At 44.5% G+C, this 18,368-nt stretch overlaps 1 protein-coding gene across 4 annotated transcripts in view; it reads left to right on the plus strand.

Annotated features, from left to right (window-relative positions):
* SQOR (sulfide quinone oxidoreductase) overlaps positions 1-17,541 on the plus strand; it is a 50,514-nt gene extending 32,973 nt beyond the window's left edge. For 2 of the 4 annotated variants that reach the window (XM_033851642.2, XM_073800907.1), the window contains exons 5-11: positions 1,216-1,410; positions 3,241-3,450; positions 8,484-8,667; positions 10,731-10,798; positions 11,089-11,267; positions 15,411-15,464; positions 17,325-17,541. In XM_033851642.2, coding sequence (XP_033707533.1) covers positions 1,216-1,410; positions 3,241-3,450; positions 8,484-8,667; positions 10,731-10,798; positions 11,089-11,267; positions 15,411-15,464; positions 17,325-17,526 — 1,092 coding nt within the window. In that variant the 3' untranslated portion in view covers positions 17,527-17,541. Of the gene's footprint in view, positions 1-1,215; positions 1,411-3,240; positions 3,451-8,483; positions 8,668-10,730; positions 10,799-11,088; positions 11,268-12,499; positions 12,839-15,410; positions 15,465-17,324 lie in introns of those variants that run through there. The other 2 variants (XM_073800908.1, XM_033851644.2) reach the window with 2 other exon arrangements.
* The last annotated feature ends 827 nt before the right edge of the window (positions 17,542-18,368 follow it).

The raw sequence follows: 18,368 nt of genomic DNA on the forward strand, positions 1-18,368 counted from the left end.
ACTGTTGTTGAGACTGAGAATATTACAACTACTTAAACTGCAGCAGAAGATATGGTCAGTAATCAGAGGAATAGTTGCTCTTAATGTTGGATGCAATGGAGACCATAGGACTCTGTTTCCTTGAGACCTGAGGAATAGGTGTTGGGTGACTCTGCAGGTGGGTGCCCTACAGCCAGGAGAACAGGCTGGAGAACAGCCTGGGGAGGTTCTGAACGACCAGGCCATCTTGATGACTGTTTTTGATGGTTCCCTGCTTGTGCCTGAGTCCCTTAACTCACTCCTTTCCATCTTCATTGCATTGTATGAACCTTCTAACATTTAAGACAGGGACCCAGTTAATCTTCCTGGCAGGAATACACTAATACTTACAAAACACTACCACGTAAGTGTCATTTTTCTAATCACCTTACACGCTTGGTCTCCTTTATTCCTGCCAACAACCCCATGAAGCAGTTACTTTTATCCCCATTTCACAGATGCTGAACATAAGCTTCTCAGTGCGCATCAGAATCACCTGCAGGGCCTGTTAAAACAGATTTCTGGGCTGGCCTCTGAGTTTCTGATCCAGTAGGTTTGGGGTGGGGCCTGATAATTTGCATTTCTAACAAGTTCCTAGGTGGTCCTGTTCTGGGGACCACACCTGAGACCCACCAGCTGATTTATTGGGTAATTTACACAGGATCACAGTGCTTGTACGTGGAAAAGCTAGGACCCAGGCTGGGTCTGTAGGGTTCCCAAGTCCATGCTTTTAATTTCCTGCCTTTGCGGCCTTTACCAAGAGCTGGGCCTGGTCCAGTCTGATACAGAGTAATTTAATTTTGTTAATCACTGACAGTATGGCTCTTGGTTCTGCCTGTTGTTCTTTTTCTCCCCAGTAAGGCAACGGGTTCTCTGAAAAGGAAGTAATCCTGGCTTCTTGTCCTCACTCTGATGGTGGGCAGAGATAGGTTCAAATCCTGGTCTCCAGGCCAGGGAGGCCGAGGGTTTCCGCCGGGCCAAGCCTGTTCTGTGCTTTGACAGGTGACTGCAGACACCACAGCTCTGGGCTTAGCAGATCCCTCAGCCACCTCCTGCTCCACTGTGTGTGAGTCCTGGGGCTAATGATTGTGCTGAAATACTTGAGAGGTTGTAGAAATGGCAGAGAACAAGGACTCTAAACACAGGCTCCATTTGCACTTTTGTTAAATAATAATTTCTTTGTGTGCTTTGTTGCAGATCAAAGGCCTCCCTGAAGGTTTTGCCCATCCCCAAATAGGGTCCAATTATTCAGTTAGGACGGTAGAGAAGACATGGAAAGCTCTGCAGGACTTTAAGGAGGGCAATGCCATCTTTACCTTCCCTAATACCCCAGTGAAGTGTGCTGGAGCCCCGCAGAAGATCATGTATTTATCAGAGGCCTATTTCAGGAAGGTATGCTTCTTTTCCAGGGACAGAGACAAGGAGGGCAGAAGGGATTTCTTTTTTTTTTTTTTTTTTTTTTTGCAGTACGCGGGCCTCTCACTGTTGTGGCCTCTCCCATTGTGGAGCACAGGCTCCGGTTGCGCAGGCTCAGCGGCCATGGCTCACGGGCCCAGCCGCTCCGCGGGATCTTCCTGGACCGGAGCACGAACCCATGTCCCCTGCATCGGCAGGCGGACTCTCAACCTGCAACACCAGGGAAGCCCGGGATTTCATTTTTATCCATGTCAAAATACCTTTTTTGTTTTTAAATTTTTATTACATATGTACAAAATTATGTAATTGGAAGTTTACAAAATAGAAAAAAAGGAAGAAGTCACTCATAATCCAATTGCTTTGGTATAGCTGCTGTCATCAATTTGACATGTACTTCCATTCTTTTCCCTATACATATTTTTTTAACAAGGTTATAATCATACTGTACATACAAATTTATATGTATTATATGTTATTAAGTAGTCTTTGTAATATACTTTTAAATGTGTGTATAAAAGTCTACTGGTGATATATGTTAGAGATTGTTTAAATATATCCGTGCACTTGCACAATTAGTTGCACATTGTTCATGTTTGTACATAATAATATCCTCAGCTGCTCCCGCTCAACTTCAGTGTTATGAATATTTTTTGGCTCTTATTATATATTCTTGGATGTATAATAGGCAAACCGCCAACTCTAAAGACAAAAAATTGTTCACTTAGAACTTTGGACCTTAGTGGAAAGAGATGTTTGGGTGAGGATTCTTTCTCAGCGTTCCTCAAACAACTTCAGGTGTCCACAGCTCAGGTACACCTGGTGAGAAGCTGTGGAGAAGCTGCTGTCGCCCTCCTGCCCATGTGTGGGATGTCACAGTTGGTTTACCAAAGCACGGTTTGACTTGAGACAGTGACAGGATTCAAAGCAGCCTCTGGTTCTGTAAAGGGACAGGTGGGCAGAAGGGGAGGGGAAGGTGGGGCTGAAGAGGTGTTGAATGTGTGCTTGGAGGCTGGCACTGGGAAGGCCTTCCCCTGGGTTATGTAAACCTGCCCCAACCCTGTGGGGTGGGCAGTTAAGGAACAGGTCCACCATCACTGCTGTTTCTAAGAAAAGGTCGCTCCTGGGTCATGAGAATTCCAGGTTGGCACAGCCTTTTGAGGTTCTTACCCACCCATCTTCTTTCAAATAGTGTGATCCAGGTGAGCAAATCCTAAAAGGAGCTGAACAAAAGAAAAGAGTCAGAGGTTAGCTTTCTTCCCTCCTGGAATTCTCTTTGCATAACATCTCCCAAGTCTTACATGGCCTGAGAGGAAGGTTCTCTTTCAGGTGCCTTAAGATCTTAGGCACTTGGGAGGATACCAGCCTCTCTGAAACATATGAACAATACTAGAGCGTATGAGCCAAGCGGACGGGAACTTTGTTTTGTTCACTTCTGTCCTCTCAGCACCTAGAATAGTACCGGGCCAACTCTAGGACCTCATTAAATGTTTACTGAGTGAATCAACAAATGAATATATGAATAAACAATTCAGTTCTATCTTCCCTTGGGCTTGACTTTCAACTCTGGCCCTCTTTGAACAGGGTCCACCTCAACACCTGAATCAAGTTGCTCTTAGTTGCTGTGTCACTGACAGAAAATGAGGAGGCAGTGGATTGGTCCACAGCTCACCCACCAGTGCATAGTGATGGAGAAAGCTGGCGGGGTCTCTTCTGAGGGTTTTAAGTCTTGTCTAGGTTAAAAAGAAAAAAAGGGTGGCCGGAGTAATACTTTGATGTTGGTTGTTTCCATTCTTTTCTTTTTCTCAGACAGGGAAGCGATCCAAGGCCAATATCATTTTCAACACTTCTCTTGGAGCAATTTTTGGGGTCAAGAAGTATGCAGATGCCCTGCAGGAGATTATCCGGGAGAGGAACCTCACCGTTAACTACAAGCAAAACCTCATTGAAGTCCGAGCTGATAAACAAGAGGCTGTTTTTGAAAATCTGGACAAACCTGGAGAGACCCAAGTGATTTCAGTGAGTGTGGAGGTGAAGCTGTCAGCTGAGCAGTGCCATAGATGCAGGCGACGCTGAGGCCCTCACTTCCTTGTCCATCTTCATCATGTGCCTGGGAGGCTGGTTACAGTGAGCATATTAGGGTTGCAACAGGGGAGACGGTGGACCAAAATGGGTGGGGAAGAGAAAGAGATAAGAGGCTGTGTCTATGGGAGGTGAGGAGGGTTCAGCTACCGGTACCAAGTGAATTTTTATGCTATTTTGTGTGTACTTCCTTGGCATTGAGTCACTTGAAGCTGCCAAAAATATTTTACAACTTCACTTCTTGCCTAGAGTTTAAGAAAGGCTCCTTAAATGCAGGATTTGGTGATTGTCTCAATCTATGGTTTGTGAGTCAGTCCTGCTTGTGGGCAGTTCAAGAATGATGGGTATCTTTCATCTGTGGGAGGGGTTGTCTTTAAACATCTTTCACCTGTGCCTGAAAGGAGATGCTTAAAAATCCTTGAAAGATCTGGTGGCGCCACATCCTGCTTGGAAAGATCTAGCCTTTGTATAGGGACTTGGCTTCTATGTGTCTGTTTCTTCTTCTGTGGAGTGTGGGACTAGTACATTAAGAACAAGATGTAAAGCCATCTGGAGAAGATGCATGGAAGCATCACTTGTTTATTGTCATTCTGGCAAGAGCTGTTACTAATGAGGAAACAGTACATAGAGTCACAGTTTATTCATTCAGCATTTTTAGAGGAATGAAGGAGTCCATAAAAGGAAATTTTGAAGTGAACCAAAGATGAATTTTGTAAACATCAAAACTTCACACGTTAAACTTCCTAGTACACACTCTTTTTAAAATGTATTTCACACATCTTTCCTTTCTTAAATGGCATGTAATGACTATCATTTAAAATGCTGCTAATGACTCAAGGTCATATTTTTAAAAACTTTGAGTTAGAAATAATCTCAAACTTAGAGAAGTTGCAAAAATAAAAATTGTGCAAAGAAGACTGTATACAGACTTTACCTAGATTCACTTTATTATAGAGTTTTACTCATTGACTTCACTTTCTGTTTCTCTCTATATGTAAGTATAATGTAATGTAATATAATATATTTTCCCAAAGCATTTAAAGGTGAGTTATGTACATCGTACAACATGGTCCTTTACCCCTAAATATTTCACTGTAAATTTCCTAAGAGATAGGAGTATTCTCTTATATAACCACAGTACAGTTATCAATTCAGTACATTTAGCATGGATACAATATTTTAATCTATGAGTTACAGTCTGGTTTTGTTGATTGACAAGTAGCATTTGTTAGTGCTATCCCCTCCAGGACAGAAGCCAGTATAATTGCCATGTCTCTTTAGCCTCCTTTAATCTGGAATGTTTCCACAGCCTTTCTTTGTCTTCCATGACACTGACATTTTAGAATAATACAGCTCCCTCCCACCCCACTTTTATTTTTTAATAGAATGTTCCTCATTTTGGGTTTGTTTATGTTTTCTTCTGATGAGTTTCAGGCTCTGCTTTTTGGACTGAAATACCGCATAAGTGGTGTGTCTTTCTAGGGCTTCACATTGGAAAGCACACAGTGCTCATCTGCCCCTCCCTGAAGATGTTCATTTTGATCTCCAGTCAAGATACGGTCCAATTTCTCCACTGTATAATTATTATTCTTTTTCTTCCTTGCTAATAATAAGGAGTTTGGCGGGGGTGAGGGGGGTGCAATTTCAGACCATGCAAACACCCTACTCAGTAAAGTTTCCCACTAGATTTAACATCCATTGATGATTTTTGCCTAATCCAGTCTTTACTATGATGGTTGCAAAATGATGTTGCGGTCCAGCATTCCCTCCACCTTTACTGATAGACTTGGCATCCTGTCAGCAAAAGCCCTCCCTTCTCAATTAATTAATTAATTATTAGTATGAACTCATGAATTTCTGGTTTTTCCCCCAGTGGTTTATAATTCATCCCTGTCCTTAATTATTTTGGTGCTCAAGTTGTCCCAGATTTGGTCAGTAGGAGCCCTTTTAGGATGGCTCCTATGTCGTTGTGACATGTCCCCATCATATTTTTGAGCACTTCCTTGCTTTCTGGTGTCACAGTATGTCTCAGGCTCATCTACTTGCCCCAGCTCAGGGTCATAATTTTGCATAGCTCTTGCAGAGTTATGCTCTTAGGGCCTACTGGGTTGTTTAGAGCTAGTTATCACCTTACAAAAGAGTCTCAGACTACTCTGTTATTTGCTGTTGTGTGTGTCCACTTTGTGGTTTTCCGGTTTTCTTTTTTCCTGGCTGTAAGGCAGTTGTGACTTTGGAAGGTCCCTCCAGCTTCAGCTCTTTTAAATCGCTATTTCTAATTTTTTATTGGCTGGAAAATGAGATAGCCAAACTCATTAAATTTTATGGAAAGTAAAAGCAAATAGGCTATGTGTGAGGGCCCACAGCATACTTTTATGAGCAAAGTGTATGAGCTTGAGTGCATGGACTTAATTTTGTTATTTGGGCCTTTTTACTTTGGTTCTCAGCTGTGCTGTGGATAGTTGAGGCTGCAGATAGGGACTTGCATAAATAAATGGTTATGGTTCTTCTAAAGGGTTTATAAGGAAAGAAGATTATTTGTGCCCTTTTGAAGTATAAGATTTTAGGTAAGATTTTCCCTCCAGACCCAATTCCACTGTTTAAAATACGAATTTCAAAAAATCGACCAAAAGTCTTTAGAGCAATGGCTCTCAGCCCTGGCTGCACATTGCAATAACCTGGAGAGCTTTTAAAATGTGCTGATGCCTGGGTCTAACCCCCAGGGATTCTGGTTAATTGGTCTAGGGTGTGGACTGAGGATTGGGAATTTCAAAAGTTCCTCTAATGATTCTCTTGTGTAACCAGGATTGGGCACCATGCTGTAAAGAATTAAATGTACCCAAAAGCCTATAGTCTCTGATCCTTCATAGAGAGCTTGTGAACTGGTCCAAGTCTCCTATGTTTATAAATATCTAAACTTTTTTTTTTTTTTTTTTTGGCGGTATGCGGGCCTCTCACTGCTGTGGCCTCTCCCATTGTGGAGCACAGGCTCTGGACGCACAAGCTCAGCAGCCATGGCTCACGGGCCCAGCCGCTCCGTGGCATGTGGGATCTTCCTGGACAGGGGCACGAACCCATGTCCCCTGCATCAGCAGGCAGACTCTCAACCACTGCGCCACTAGGGAAGTCCTAAACTTTTTTTATATCATGGAGTCCTAGAACTAGATGAGGTTTTGGAGATTGTCTAATGTAGTGCATTTCCTTATAGATGAGGAAAGGAAAGATGAAATCACTTTCTAAGTAATAGCATTTCATTTTTCATTGTAAATGAACCTGTTCCTTCAAACCAGAGCTTCTAAAACTATCATCTACAGGTTTCATATGTCAGAATCACTAGGGGATTTTGTTAAAGTGCAGATTCCTGTTCTTCTCCCACACCTACTGGATTGGGATCTGGGGGTGGTGGGGCCCAGGAACCTGCATTTTCCACAAGTCTCCCAAATGCTGCTTATGAACATTAAAGTTTATATTCTCAATAGATGATTTATGTTAATGAAGGATAACCAAGTTATTTATCAGATTCAGTTTATGGAAATAATGGCTAAAGAACAAGCTACAACTGAATGCTAATGTTAATTTTCAGCAAATCTATAATGCAAACCCCAGTAGTTCTTTTCTCAAGTAAAACTTCATACCTTTATGATGATTATGTGGAAATATTTAACCTTCCTTCTAGAAAAGATGTATGAAATTCATGTGTATTTGTGAAATTCAAGCACAGTAACTTTAGCAAGGTTTAGCCCTCAGCTAAAAAAAGTGGTCTGGTTAACTGCAGAAATACAGACATGGCCTTAATAATTTGGTGGATGACGGTTCTTGACCGTTGCATCTGCTGTCCTGCAGACATGGGCTCAGTCTCCATGTAAATGAACAGACCCAGCCTCAGGGACCCAGGCCCCTAAAGAGCCTCCCAGAGTGCTTTGCAGAACACTGCCCATTTGCCCTACTCCTTCTACCTTAAGGTTGATTAAGCTTATAATTGTCTGAGAGTGGGAATAAATACAAGTCACCTTCCTAACTCCCTCTGCCACCACTGACTGCCAGGCCCTGCTGAGGGGACAGAGCTCCTTATGGAAACCAGGGGTTGTTGACTATTACAAGGTTAGGATTGTCCTAAGATGCTAAAGTTTTCACCGTAATGAAATGTTTTGTGAACATTTAAATCAATTTGATATTGCTAGATGGAGTTTATTAAATGAAAGGAATAAAAAGGATAAACTGCAAAATATCATGTAAACAAAAAAGAACATTACATAAACAAAAGAGTTAATTGAGCCATCAGAATTGACCAGGTTTGGTTAGTGCCCTATTGCCAAGGGTAACCCTGATACAGGTTTTTGGGGGAAAAAAATCCACCCTGCCTCCCACATGGTTCAGTAAACCCAGCACTGAATCAGACCCCTCCTTCTTCAAAGTGCTAGCCAATATTCTTGCCACCTTTATTTCACCTTAAATTGGTGTTTTGATGGTTTCCTTTATGTATTTTGAGTGTTGGCCCACATTTGGGAATGGTGCCCACTTATGAGCTCCTCACATGGCCTTTACAAGTTTCAGGTGCTCTGAGAACCTCTTTGCAGAATAAAACTGAAGTACCAGACTTTTACAAGTCGACAGCTGAGGGTCAGGGAGAGAGCAACTGAGATACACCCCCTGCTTTGTTTCAGTAATAAATAGAAGCATCAATGAGTTCTTTCAAAATGTTAGTGAGGTTCACTCCAGTATTTCGGATTCCCCCATGCCCACTGCCCAAGGGATCACGTGCCCTCTGTATAGGGAGACCATGTCAGTTATTTTATCACCACATTTGCACAGGAGCGTGTAAAATCTTGGAGTGGGTGTGGATCAGTAATGAGCACTTATACTGCTCCATACAGCCATAGTACAGAGTGTGGGTTAGGGAGTTAGGACGGGAGCTTGTGGGGCTGTAGAAATAACAGAAGAAACACACATTTGGATGCTCTCCCTTTCTGCAGTATGAAATGCTTCACGTTACACCACCAATGAGCCCACCAGATGTCCTCAAGACAAGTCCTGTGGCTGACGCTGCCGGCTGGGTGGACGTGGATAAAGACACTCTGCAGCACAAGCGGTACCCAAACGTGTTTGGGATCGGGGACTGCACCAACCTGCCGACGTCAAAGACCGCTGCTGCCGTAGGTAAGACCACGAGTTGTGTTTCTTCCCCACTCAACGTGATGTCATCCTCGGCACTGTCATAACAAAAACAAAAGTTGGGCGCAAGTGGCATTTCATTATGTGCTAATTATATTAATGAAGATAGATTTCATTAATAATGAAGAAACTTTTGTGGCCTAAAAATGACTTTGGCCTCCCCAACAGAGAAGCAAGTTGTCCGTGAACCTAGTGTTGTGTAAAGAAGAAAGTATCTGTTAAGTGCTTTGCAACCAGAGTAGCACGACCTCATCTGCCTTTTCTCTGTCAGAGGGGTGGTTTTCAGGGGAGGGGGCATTAGAGACAGAGAGGTACCGCTTTTCCAGCTCTCTAGAATTCTGTTACTTCTCATACTGCCGTGCTCACATCCCTGGCCTTCTTTGCCCCCGATGCCAGGTAGGTTGGCTATTTTTCTTCTGCCTAAAACACCGTAAAACTAGGGAAGCATTTGTTTCCCCAGAAAACACATGCAAGTCAATGAAAGCTTGCAGAGCAGAAAATTGCATTAAGACAGATACAGTGGAGAGTGCCCTGATTGGTACATGATTAAGGCCTCAGCCTGGGAAACTAAATTCTTCACTTCGATGTTCTACTCTAGCAGTGATGGAGGGAATTGCCTTTTAGATTCTGTTTTCTGTAGACAGGGACTGTCTTCTTTAGATGTTATGAAACACGGACCTCCCTGCTGACGGGTATGGGAGTGTTTTGTGTGAATTACACACCTGCCAAACATGTGTTACTTCTGCTTGAATACGTCAACCTAAGAAAGACTTTCTAGGAAATCCATTGAATGTCTTTTTCATTATTATTATTACTATTTTAAAATTTATTTTTGGCTGCATTGGGTCTTCATTGCTGTGCGTGGGCTTTCTCTAGTTGGGGCGAGCCGGGGCTACTCTTTGTTGCGGCGCGTTGTGGTGCGCGGGCTTCTCATTGCGGTGGCTTCTCTTGTTGCAGAGCATGGGCTCTAGGTGCGCGGGCTTCAGTAGTTGTGGCACGTGGGCTCAGTAGTTGTGGCTCGTGGGCTCTAGAGCGCAGGCTCAGTAGTTGTGGCGCACGGGCTTAGTTGCTCCGTGGCATGTGGGGTCTTCCCGGACCAGGGCTTGAACCTGTGTTCCTTGCATTGGCAGGCGGATTCTTAACCACTGCGCCACCAGGGAAACCTGTCTTTTTCATTATTAACAGTAATTTTCCCCCAACTTTTCATTTCAAAAATCTCAAATCTATGAAAAATTTGAAAGTACAGTGAATACCCATATACCCTTCAGGTGTTAACCAGTTATTAATATTTTGTGACTAACATAATAATTAACCAATAAATTAATATTTTACTTGATCACTATGTACACTTTTTGGTTGAGTTGTTAGAAAGTAAGTTTTGACATCCTGATGCTTTACCCTCAAACACTTCAACCTTTATCTCCTAAGAAAAAGCAGTTTCTCCTCTATACCCACAAGACCATTATCATGTCCAAGAAACTGAACATTGTATTATAAAATCATCAATACAATCCAGTTTGAATTTCTCCATTTTCCCTAAAAATGTCCTTTATAGCTTTCCCTGCCCCCCGGCCCCAATTCCCCTTAAATTCATGAACCAGTCAAAGGCCACACTCTGTATTGGTTGTCATGTCTCTTTGGTTTTCTTTAATCTAGAAGCCTCTGACATTTGGTGGTTTTTTTTTTTGTTTTTTTTTTTTCCTTTCATGACATTGGCATTTTTGAAGACTCCAGGCTGGTTATCCTTGTAGAACATCCCACAATTTAGAACCATCTAGTAGTTTTTGATGATTAGATTCAGATCATACGTTTCGGCAAGACTTGCACAGTGAGGCTGTGTACCTCCCACTGTGTCACCTCAGGAGCCCCTCATGTTAGTTTGTCTTGTCCCCGGTGAAGCTAGATTTCATCACTGGGTTAAGAGTTGTGCTCTAGTTACAGTCTAGAGGGATGGGGTCTTCTTAACTTGTTCACATTAAAGTTACTTGCAGATTAGTTTTCATGGAAAATCTAGCTGCTTATGTTTTTCTGACTTCTCCATTTCTCAGCTGCCCAGTCAGGAATACTTGACAGAACAATTTCTCTGATTATGAAGAATCAAACACCAGTGAAGAAGGTTTGTATGCCTTGTAAGAATCACTGTCTCAATTTACCATCTTCCGTTCTGCATGAAAACAGTGTTTTCCCACAATTTTGCCACTTTCTTAATTAATTTCTCTAATATGGGCACTTCAGTTTTTGCCTTTAGTGTATTATATAATTTCTATTTTTTCACTGTACAAAAAATTAGAATATACAAAAAAAGAAAAAAATTACAACCGCTCAGAGTAAATAATAAATTCTAAAGTATCTACGTAGCACCGTGAAAGAAGCCACTTTCCAACTCTGTCTCATGGCCAATTTTAGTATGATGGCTACACGTCGTGTCCACTGGTGACTGGCTACAACCGTGTTATTCTCGCGGAATTTGACTACAACGCTCAGCCCCTGGAAACCTTCCCCTTTGACCAGAGCAAAGAGAGGCTTTCCATGTACCTCATGAAGGCTGACATGATGCCGTTCCTGTATTGGAATATGATGCTAAGGTCAGTGCATTGCCTGGGGGAGAGGCACAGCTGTTAGCAGATTGCACCCACTTGTGCAGGGCGGTTGTTTCCAAAAGGCCTTCCAACTTCAGGAGATATGACCCCAAGCAGGACTGTCGAAAGGGAACCACCTTGCTGTGCCAGGTCTCATAGATTAGTGATGGCTGCCTGAAAAGGGTTCTGAAGCATCGGCCAGATGTGGTGGGAAAGAGGCTGCCCTGGGTGAGGGAAGGGAGCCCTAGCACAGCTACCACCCACAGGGGATGCAGCCTGCTGTCTCCATTATTGGCAGTGACCGAGTCTTCTGTCTTCCAGTTTCTGGTTCTCTCTTGCTGCTGGATAAATAATAGTAATCATCATAGTAAATCACTTTGACATGTCAAGTACTTTATCATCTGCTACCTTGCTTTTGTTTTTATTATGTTATAGGACAAAGAAAACATAGCGATTAAGAGCATAAGCTTTGGAGTCTGACCTTTGTTTGAATCACGTGTCTGCCATTTACTAGCTGTGTGTCCTAGGGCCAGTTGCTTAAACTCTCTGTGTTTTAAGTTTCTCATCTGCAAAATGAAAGTAACATTGTTTTCCTCACAGGATGGGGAGGAATGAGACAATACCTAAAGAGACAGCTACATAGTAGGCATTCAAGTAGTAAACAGAGTACCGAACTTAATAATTCCTCTTTCTTTGTTGCAAAAAAAAAATGATCTCATTTGACTTTCCTAAACCTTTAAGAAAAGTAAGTCAGAATATCGATACCAGTGTTTTTCAGCCAGGGGCGGTTTTGCTCCCCGGGGGATGTTTGACAACATCTGGAGATACATTCTGTTGTCACAACTGGAGGGGATGCTACTGGCCTCTAGTGAGCAGAGGCCTAGGATGCTGCTGAACCGGACAGCCTCCACCACAGAGAAGTATCTGGTCCAAAATGTCAGTAGGGCCGAGGTTGAGAAACCCTGACCTATACTTAATTCACGAGCAGGTGAAGGTAGAAGGGATTGCAGTCTGCACGTAGTAGGGGCTTTGTTTGGCCGAACCGAGTCAGCGTGTTCAGGCTCACATAGCAAGTCAGTGTCAAAGCCAGGACTTGTCCCCTCCTAGTCCTGGGATCTTCCTACTTCGCTGTCTTGCTGTATGGCCTGATAAGTGTTTTGTGTGAGCAGCCGCCAGGCTGGCCGAAGTCACCCCCATCTTTTCCGACGCAAAGAACCTTTCTGTGTCATTTCTTACAGGGGTTACTGGGGAGGACCAGCCTTTCTGCGGAAGTTGTTCCATCTGGGTAGGAGCTGAGGATGGCTCAGCTTCTGGATGGCTTGCAGGGATGGCCATCCATCCTTGGATGGCTCCTGGACCAAAATCACAGCCACTGATTGACCGCGTGCAGCATGAAGAACTCAAAATCTAACCCCGTAAAGCATTTACTGCTGGATGATGGTGACCAGATGCCTCCCTTTTCAGTCCCTCTGGACAGCCACCATGCAGGCTGCCCAGGATGAGTTTGAGTCTTTGGAAATATGCAAATGAAAGAATAGACTTCTATTTTTTAAATAAAAGCTTGCCATTGATTGACATTCTGTGAGAAAATTCTATCTTGACTAGTGGAATGAAAAGTTACGGCCCTGGGGAGGAAAAGATGGTGGTGGTGGGATAGCTTACCTGTTATCTACTTCGAGTATTCAACTGATAGCGGGCCTAATTTCTCCAGAGCCTGTTTGGATTTACAGAAAACAAGAGTCATTCCAGGGAGAATAGTATTTCAAACAGTGTCCGTGAAAGCCCCAAAGACGTGCGGCCTAGAACTGGTGCTGCGGGGGCAGTGGACCGAGAGCCCGGCTGCTGCCCCTCTGCTCTGCCACCATGTTCACGCGGAGGCCACGTTCTCCTAGCCAGTGACTGATGCGGGGAGTGGGGTGGGTACTCATGCTGGCCTATTCCTACAGGATGTGGAACTCCTCTTCCTGGCAACTTTGGCTCCAGGATCTCCCATTAGCCTGGCTGAAACTTTCTCGGGACTGCATCAAGCCTGAGGTGGTTCTTTCCCATCCCTCCTTCCTTCCCCTCCTCCTTTCCCAGGTGTCCCTGCCAAATCATGGTCTGAAAGCCCTCCCTTGCCTTCTCCTGTTCCTCCTTCTTTAGCCTTGACAGACATTTCCCCCAATAAATCTCTTGCAAATCTAATTCTCTCATGGCCCCTGCTTTGCAGAGAACATACACACAGCGAGGATGGCGTTGATTCAGTCCCAATTTTGGCCAATAAAATTTTGAATGAGATCACATTGGAAATATTGCAGGAAGTAGTTGCAGTTTATTTGAAGTTCAGCAGCAAAATCATTTGTCCCCAACCAGTTTATTTGGAAGCTTGCAGTTTCAGTTCAGTCTGGTATTTGAAAGCTTTGCATGTTTCACATTTATTTATACACTCCACCAAAGGGCATTGTTTAGCAGTCTATGCAATGCCTTAGATTTTCATAACAGTTTAGAGTTCAAACCTAAACTGTTACCTAGTTTAGGTAACAGTGTTACCTAGGGTTGCTAAGTCTCTCTGGTTTCCTGAAGTTCCCTGATGACTTTAGAAACTCTGCTTAGGCATTCATTCATTAATTCAGCAAGGATTTACTGAGCTGCCAGGCACTGTCTTGGCCCTGGAGATGCAGTGGCGAACCGACAGATAACGGCCCTGCCACAGTTTTGTGGTTCCTAAAGGATAGTTTCCTCTCCTTTCCCTGGGATGCTGGGGAGCTCGCCGAAAGAGGCCTTGATCTGATTTGGAAAGTAGACTTTCCTCAGTGGCACAGTTCTGAGGAGGAACGGGGTACCATCCTAGCAGCAGACCCCTAATCTGGCACTAGAAGTGGGAGATGTTTTCTGCATGACCACACATCTTCCCGTTTAACATATGTTATTCCGGCATAGCTATCCATGACGCCCCCTTTCACTCTCCGAGATGTCCTATTTGGACCATAGATTATACTGACCACTGTAGTGGTCGCACTGAGCCCTCCCACTCCCACCTCAGTTCTAGAATGGGAGAGCAGTGCTATAACAGGTGGCACTGTTTTTCCCTCTGTGCGGCTCTGAAACAGGCAGAGGTGGGGTGTTTCTGCCCTGTTCTCGGAGTCCCTGGGCCTTTACAGAGTTCCTGCCTGAGACCGCTGAGTCAGCGAGAGCTGGGGGCGCTTCACCCCAAATGATCTTTCCCTGCAAGGTCCAAGAAGTCCTGGGAATAACCAGCCAGGACTCTCTCCCTAAATGTGGACAAAAATGTATTTTCAGAGAGTGAGGCTGTGTCTCTGGGAATGGCTGAGGCTCCGGGGTGAGTCACTGTGAAATCCCTCCCGGGGTGAGCTGGAGCTTCTTGGGTCTGTTTACGATCATGCATTCCGAATAAACCTCCAAGCATCAGGAAACTGCCTCAGTTCACATTATGCTGGGCAGAATTTACTGCCGGGGCTGGAGGGAGCAGTAACCACTATTTGTCAGTACACTGGTCTCCAGCTGTTACTCCTCCGAGCTGGGAAAGATCAGAAATGTGCTGAATTCCAGAAAAGTCTGGCCTTTGAAACCATATCTCCTTAACCACGAATGTGGGATCGGCCGAGGGCGAGGCCCTTCTCTGGGACTGCCTCAGGTTAGCCGGGTCAGCAGCAGGAAGTGGGGAGGGGTTAAGACCAAGATAGGTGGTGGTTTCTCCAAAGGTGGTGCCTGGGGCAGGGTGAGGTGGCTGGTCCCACCCTGTGGAGGGCTCCAGCTCAGAGGCTGATGCCTGCAGAGTGCAGAAGTGACTCAGGGCTAGGACTGCTGACTTGGGAAATCCCTCCTTGCCCCCCCACCCCCACCCTTGGTGTCAGCCGGGGGTGAGCTGTGGATATAGTGAAAACAGAGCTGGGTGGCAGCTTAGGGACCACTGAGATACAGGGAGGGAAGTGAGACTTAAGTCAGCAGGGAGAGCACAGGGTTTCAGATTCAGTTGGTTCTTATTTATTTATTTCTTTTGTATTAAAAACATTTTTGGTGTTTTTTCCCCCTTATTTCTAAATTTTGTAGAAAATTTAGAGAACAGAGATCAACAAATGGAATAGAAATCACTCCAAATCCATCACCCAGTTGTAACAGCTAATAGCATCTTGGTGTCTTTTTCTCTAGGGTCCTAATATTGCTGTTACATATAAAGTTCCTGAAAACAAATAGGATCATACTGTAAGTACTGTTTTGTGACCTGTGTTTTACACTTAATATGCGTTGAAGACCCAGGGGTTGGTTGTAGAGAGGAGGAGATCGGTGAGTAATTACTCAAGGTGCACGGATCATTTGTCCTGGCTGAGAAAACTGCTAATTAATTAATGTAACAAATATATGTCATGTGCCTTGGAGAGTATTGGCATATAGTCATCACTAGATACTTTTCTCACATAATCCTCCAATAACAGGTAATTATCAAAGACATAGAAGGTCTTTTTGTGGAAGGTGGCTCTGTAATGCAACAGTTAAGAGTAGCTCCTCTGATTGTATGCACTGGATAAGTCCAGTCTGATTTTAAAGCAAAGTCCCTGCTTTATGCCCTAAGACCACAGACGGAACTTCCATTTGGGATAGGCTCATTGTGATCATTTCTAGGAATTTCACTAGAAATTCCTGCCTGTCTGTGAGAAATGGGGTCATGACGGCTCTCCAACATCCTTGTTCTAGCAAGACGGATTCTGTCACTTGATACCACCACAGACCCCTGCCTCATTTCGACTGACTTTCAGAGTTGGGAAATTGCCAGCATTATAGATTAGCCCATGTGGGGTAGTGGCTAAGAGCACGTGTCTGGATCCAGCTTGCCTGGTTTGAATCCCAGATCTGCCTCTCACTGGCTGTGTCACCTAGGGGAAGTCCCTGAAACTCTCTGGGCCACTGGTTAACTTAGATCACAGAAGGCCCTTTGTATTCAATCTCTCTTGATCTCAATCAGTCCCAATCTCCAGGCTGTATAAATACATGTGATAGATATATACTATTGGTTATAGGGGTTCACTGACTGCAAGAATTCACTATCAGCTACTCCCACAAATATTTTGGGGGCATCTAATAAACACAAGGCCCTGGGGATTCAGAGATGAAAACCCTTGTCCTCAGTGAGCTCTGCTGGGTTCTTTCCATAAAGCGCCAAGGTAGATGTCCCATCTGTGTGTGGTCATAGCATTCAGAATATGCCACTGTCTTACACCAGACATTCAGGGAGAATATTCAGAAGAAGGTAAAGTTTGAGATGAGTCCCTGTATTAGCCAGGTCTCATTTGGTTCGGACAGAAATCCAACCCAAATAAGCCTAAGAGAAAAAGGAGAACTTATTGACTCATGTAGCTGGGAAACTCGGGTGTTCACTTCAGATTTGGCTAGATCTAGGAGTCATAATATAATCAAGGTGCTCTCTTTTTCCTTTCAATTCTCTCAATTCTTTTTCCCTCTGACTCACTCTCTGCGACAGACAGGCTTTCTCACTGTGCCCAGGGAAGAGGGCTACATGCATGTCCTCCTGGCTTGGCCTCCTTAGTGGAAAAAAGAACTTGGCTTTCTAAATGTCCACAGACCAGTTCTGGGGAAGGATTATGCTTATCAGCAGATGAACAAATAACTGTGTTTCCCCTATCCGTAAGAGTGCTCTCTTTGTTGAGTGCTGTCTTAGCAGTACCTAGAGCAGCACACAGTAAGTTCTCAGTAAATATTTGTTAGCTGAACGAACCAGCTACACTTTGGCCATGTGCCCACTTAATAGCTAGGGGAGTGGGGTTTGCTACCAAAAGAAGTAGATTGATGGACAAATGTTCTCAGCACTCCAAACCATTATTACCACTACAGTCCTGATCTGCGAGTTAGACTTGGCCAGGAGCAGAGGAGCGGAAACTTCCCAGGCGTGGGGAACAGTATGTGTAAAGGGATGCAGGCGGGAGGCTGTGGGGACTGTGGGTAACTTGGTATGTGTACGAGGGATACTGAACGACAGGAAGACGGTGGGAAATGGGCTTCTGGAGAATCTTGGGTTGGGATCTCTGATGTTGCCTTTTGTTCCTCCAGCCCCACCCTGGACTTTCTGCATCCTGCTGTCTGCCCTGGGAGGCGGCCCAGCACAGGCCGTGCGAATGGTCTCCCCTGCTGTCTAGTTTCTGGTTGGGTTTGGCCGGTGTGGGTTGGTAAGAGGTGGGAGGGAGGGAGGAGGGTAAGGTTGGGGCGTTTCTTTTTCTGGCTCCCTCCTGGCGGGGCTATCTTGGCCCTATGATGAGGTAAGAACAGAAATTGAGAGTAGGAGTTAATTTGACAGAGATAATTTATATATGTTACCTGTTGGATCCAATAATAAAAAAATTGGGGCTTGTGTTTTTTTTTTTTACATCTTTATTGGAGTATAATTGCTTTACGATGGTGTGTTAGTTTCTGCTTTATAACAAAGTGAATCAGTTATATGTTCCCTTATCTCTTCCCTCTTGCGTCTCCCTCCCTCCCCACCTCCCTATCCCACCCCTCCAGGCGGTCACAAAGCACTGAGCTGATCTCCCTGTGGGGGCTTTTGTTTTATGTGTTTTCAAATTTCATTTTTTCCCAATAATTTTTAATTGTATTTTGCAGAAGTACTAGTCTGAGAAGAATTAGATTTTTAAAAAATCAAACAAAATGAAAACAAATCCCACAAATCTGGTCCTTCAGCACAGATGGCTGGAGAAGCCCCACTCTCTTTTTGGGTTCTGATGCCCTCTCCCTGCACCCATCCTGACGGGCCCAAGGGTGGCAACAGCTCCCTGCCTACGAATCCCGAGGGACCTCACTGGGCCTGCGGTTCCCCCAACCTGGCCCACCTTTGTACATAAGCCCTTCGTGAACTAGCCTCACTTGACCGTGTCATCTGCTTTCTGTTGGGCCGCTGACTGACACAACGTAAACTCAAAGGGGTGCAGAGCCACTGAAGGAATTTACGCGTGAACGAGAGGAGACTGTAGCAGCTTGGGTGAGCTATGCACTGAGGAGAAGACTCCAGACAGGCTGACCAAGGCCAGGGCCAACTAACTTCAGCGAGGAAGGGTGAGGGCTTGAATTAAGGCACTAAGGAAGGAGAGGAGGGGAAAA

This window comes from Tursiops truncatus, chromosome 2 (genome assembly GCF_011762595.2).
Source record: "Tursiops truncatus isolate mTurTru1 chromosome 2, mTurTru1.mat.Y, whole genome shotgun sequence".
Taxonomy (NCBI): Eukaryota; Metazoa; Chordata; class Mammalia; order Artiodactyla; family Delphinidae; genus Tursiops; species Tursiops truncatus.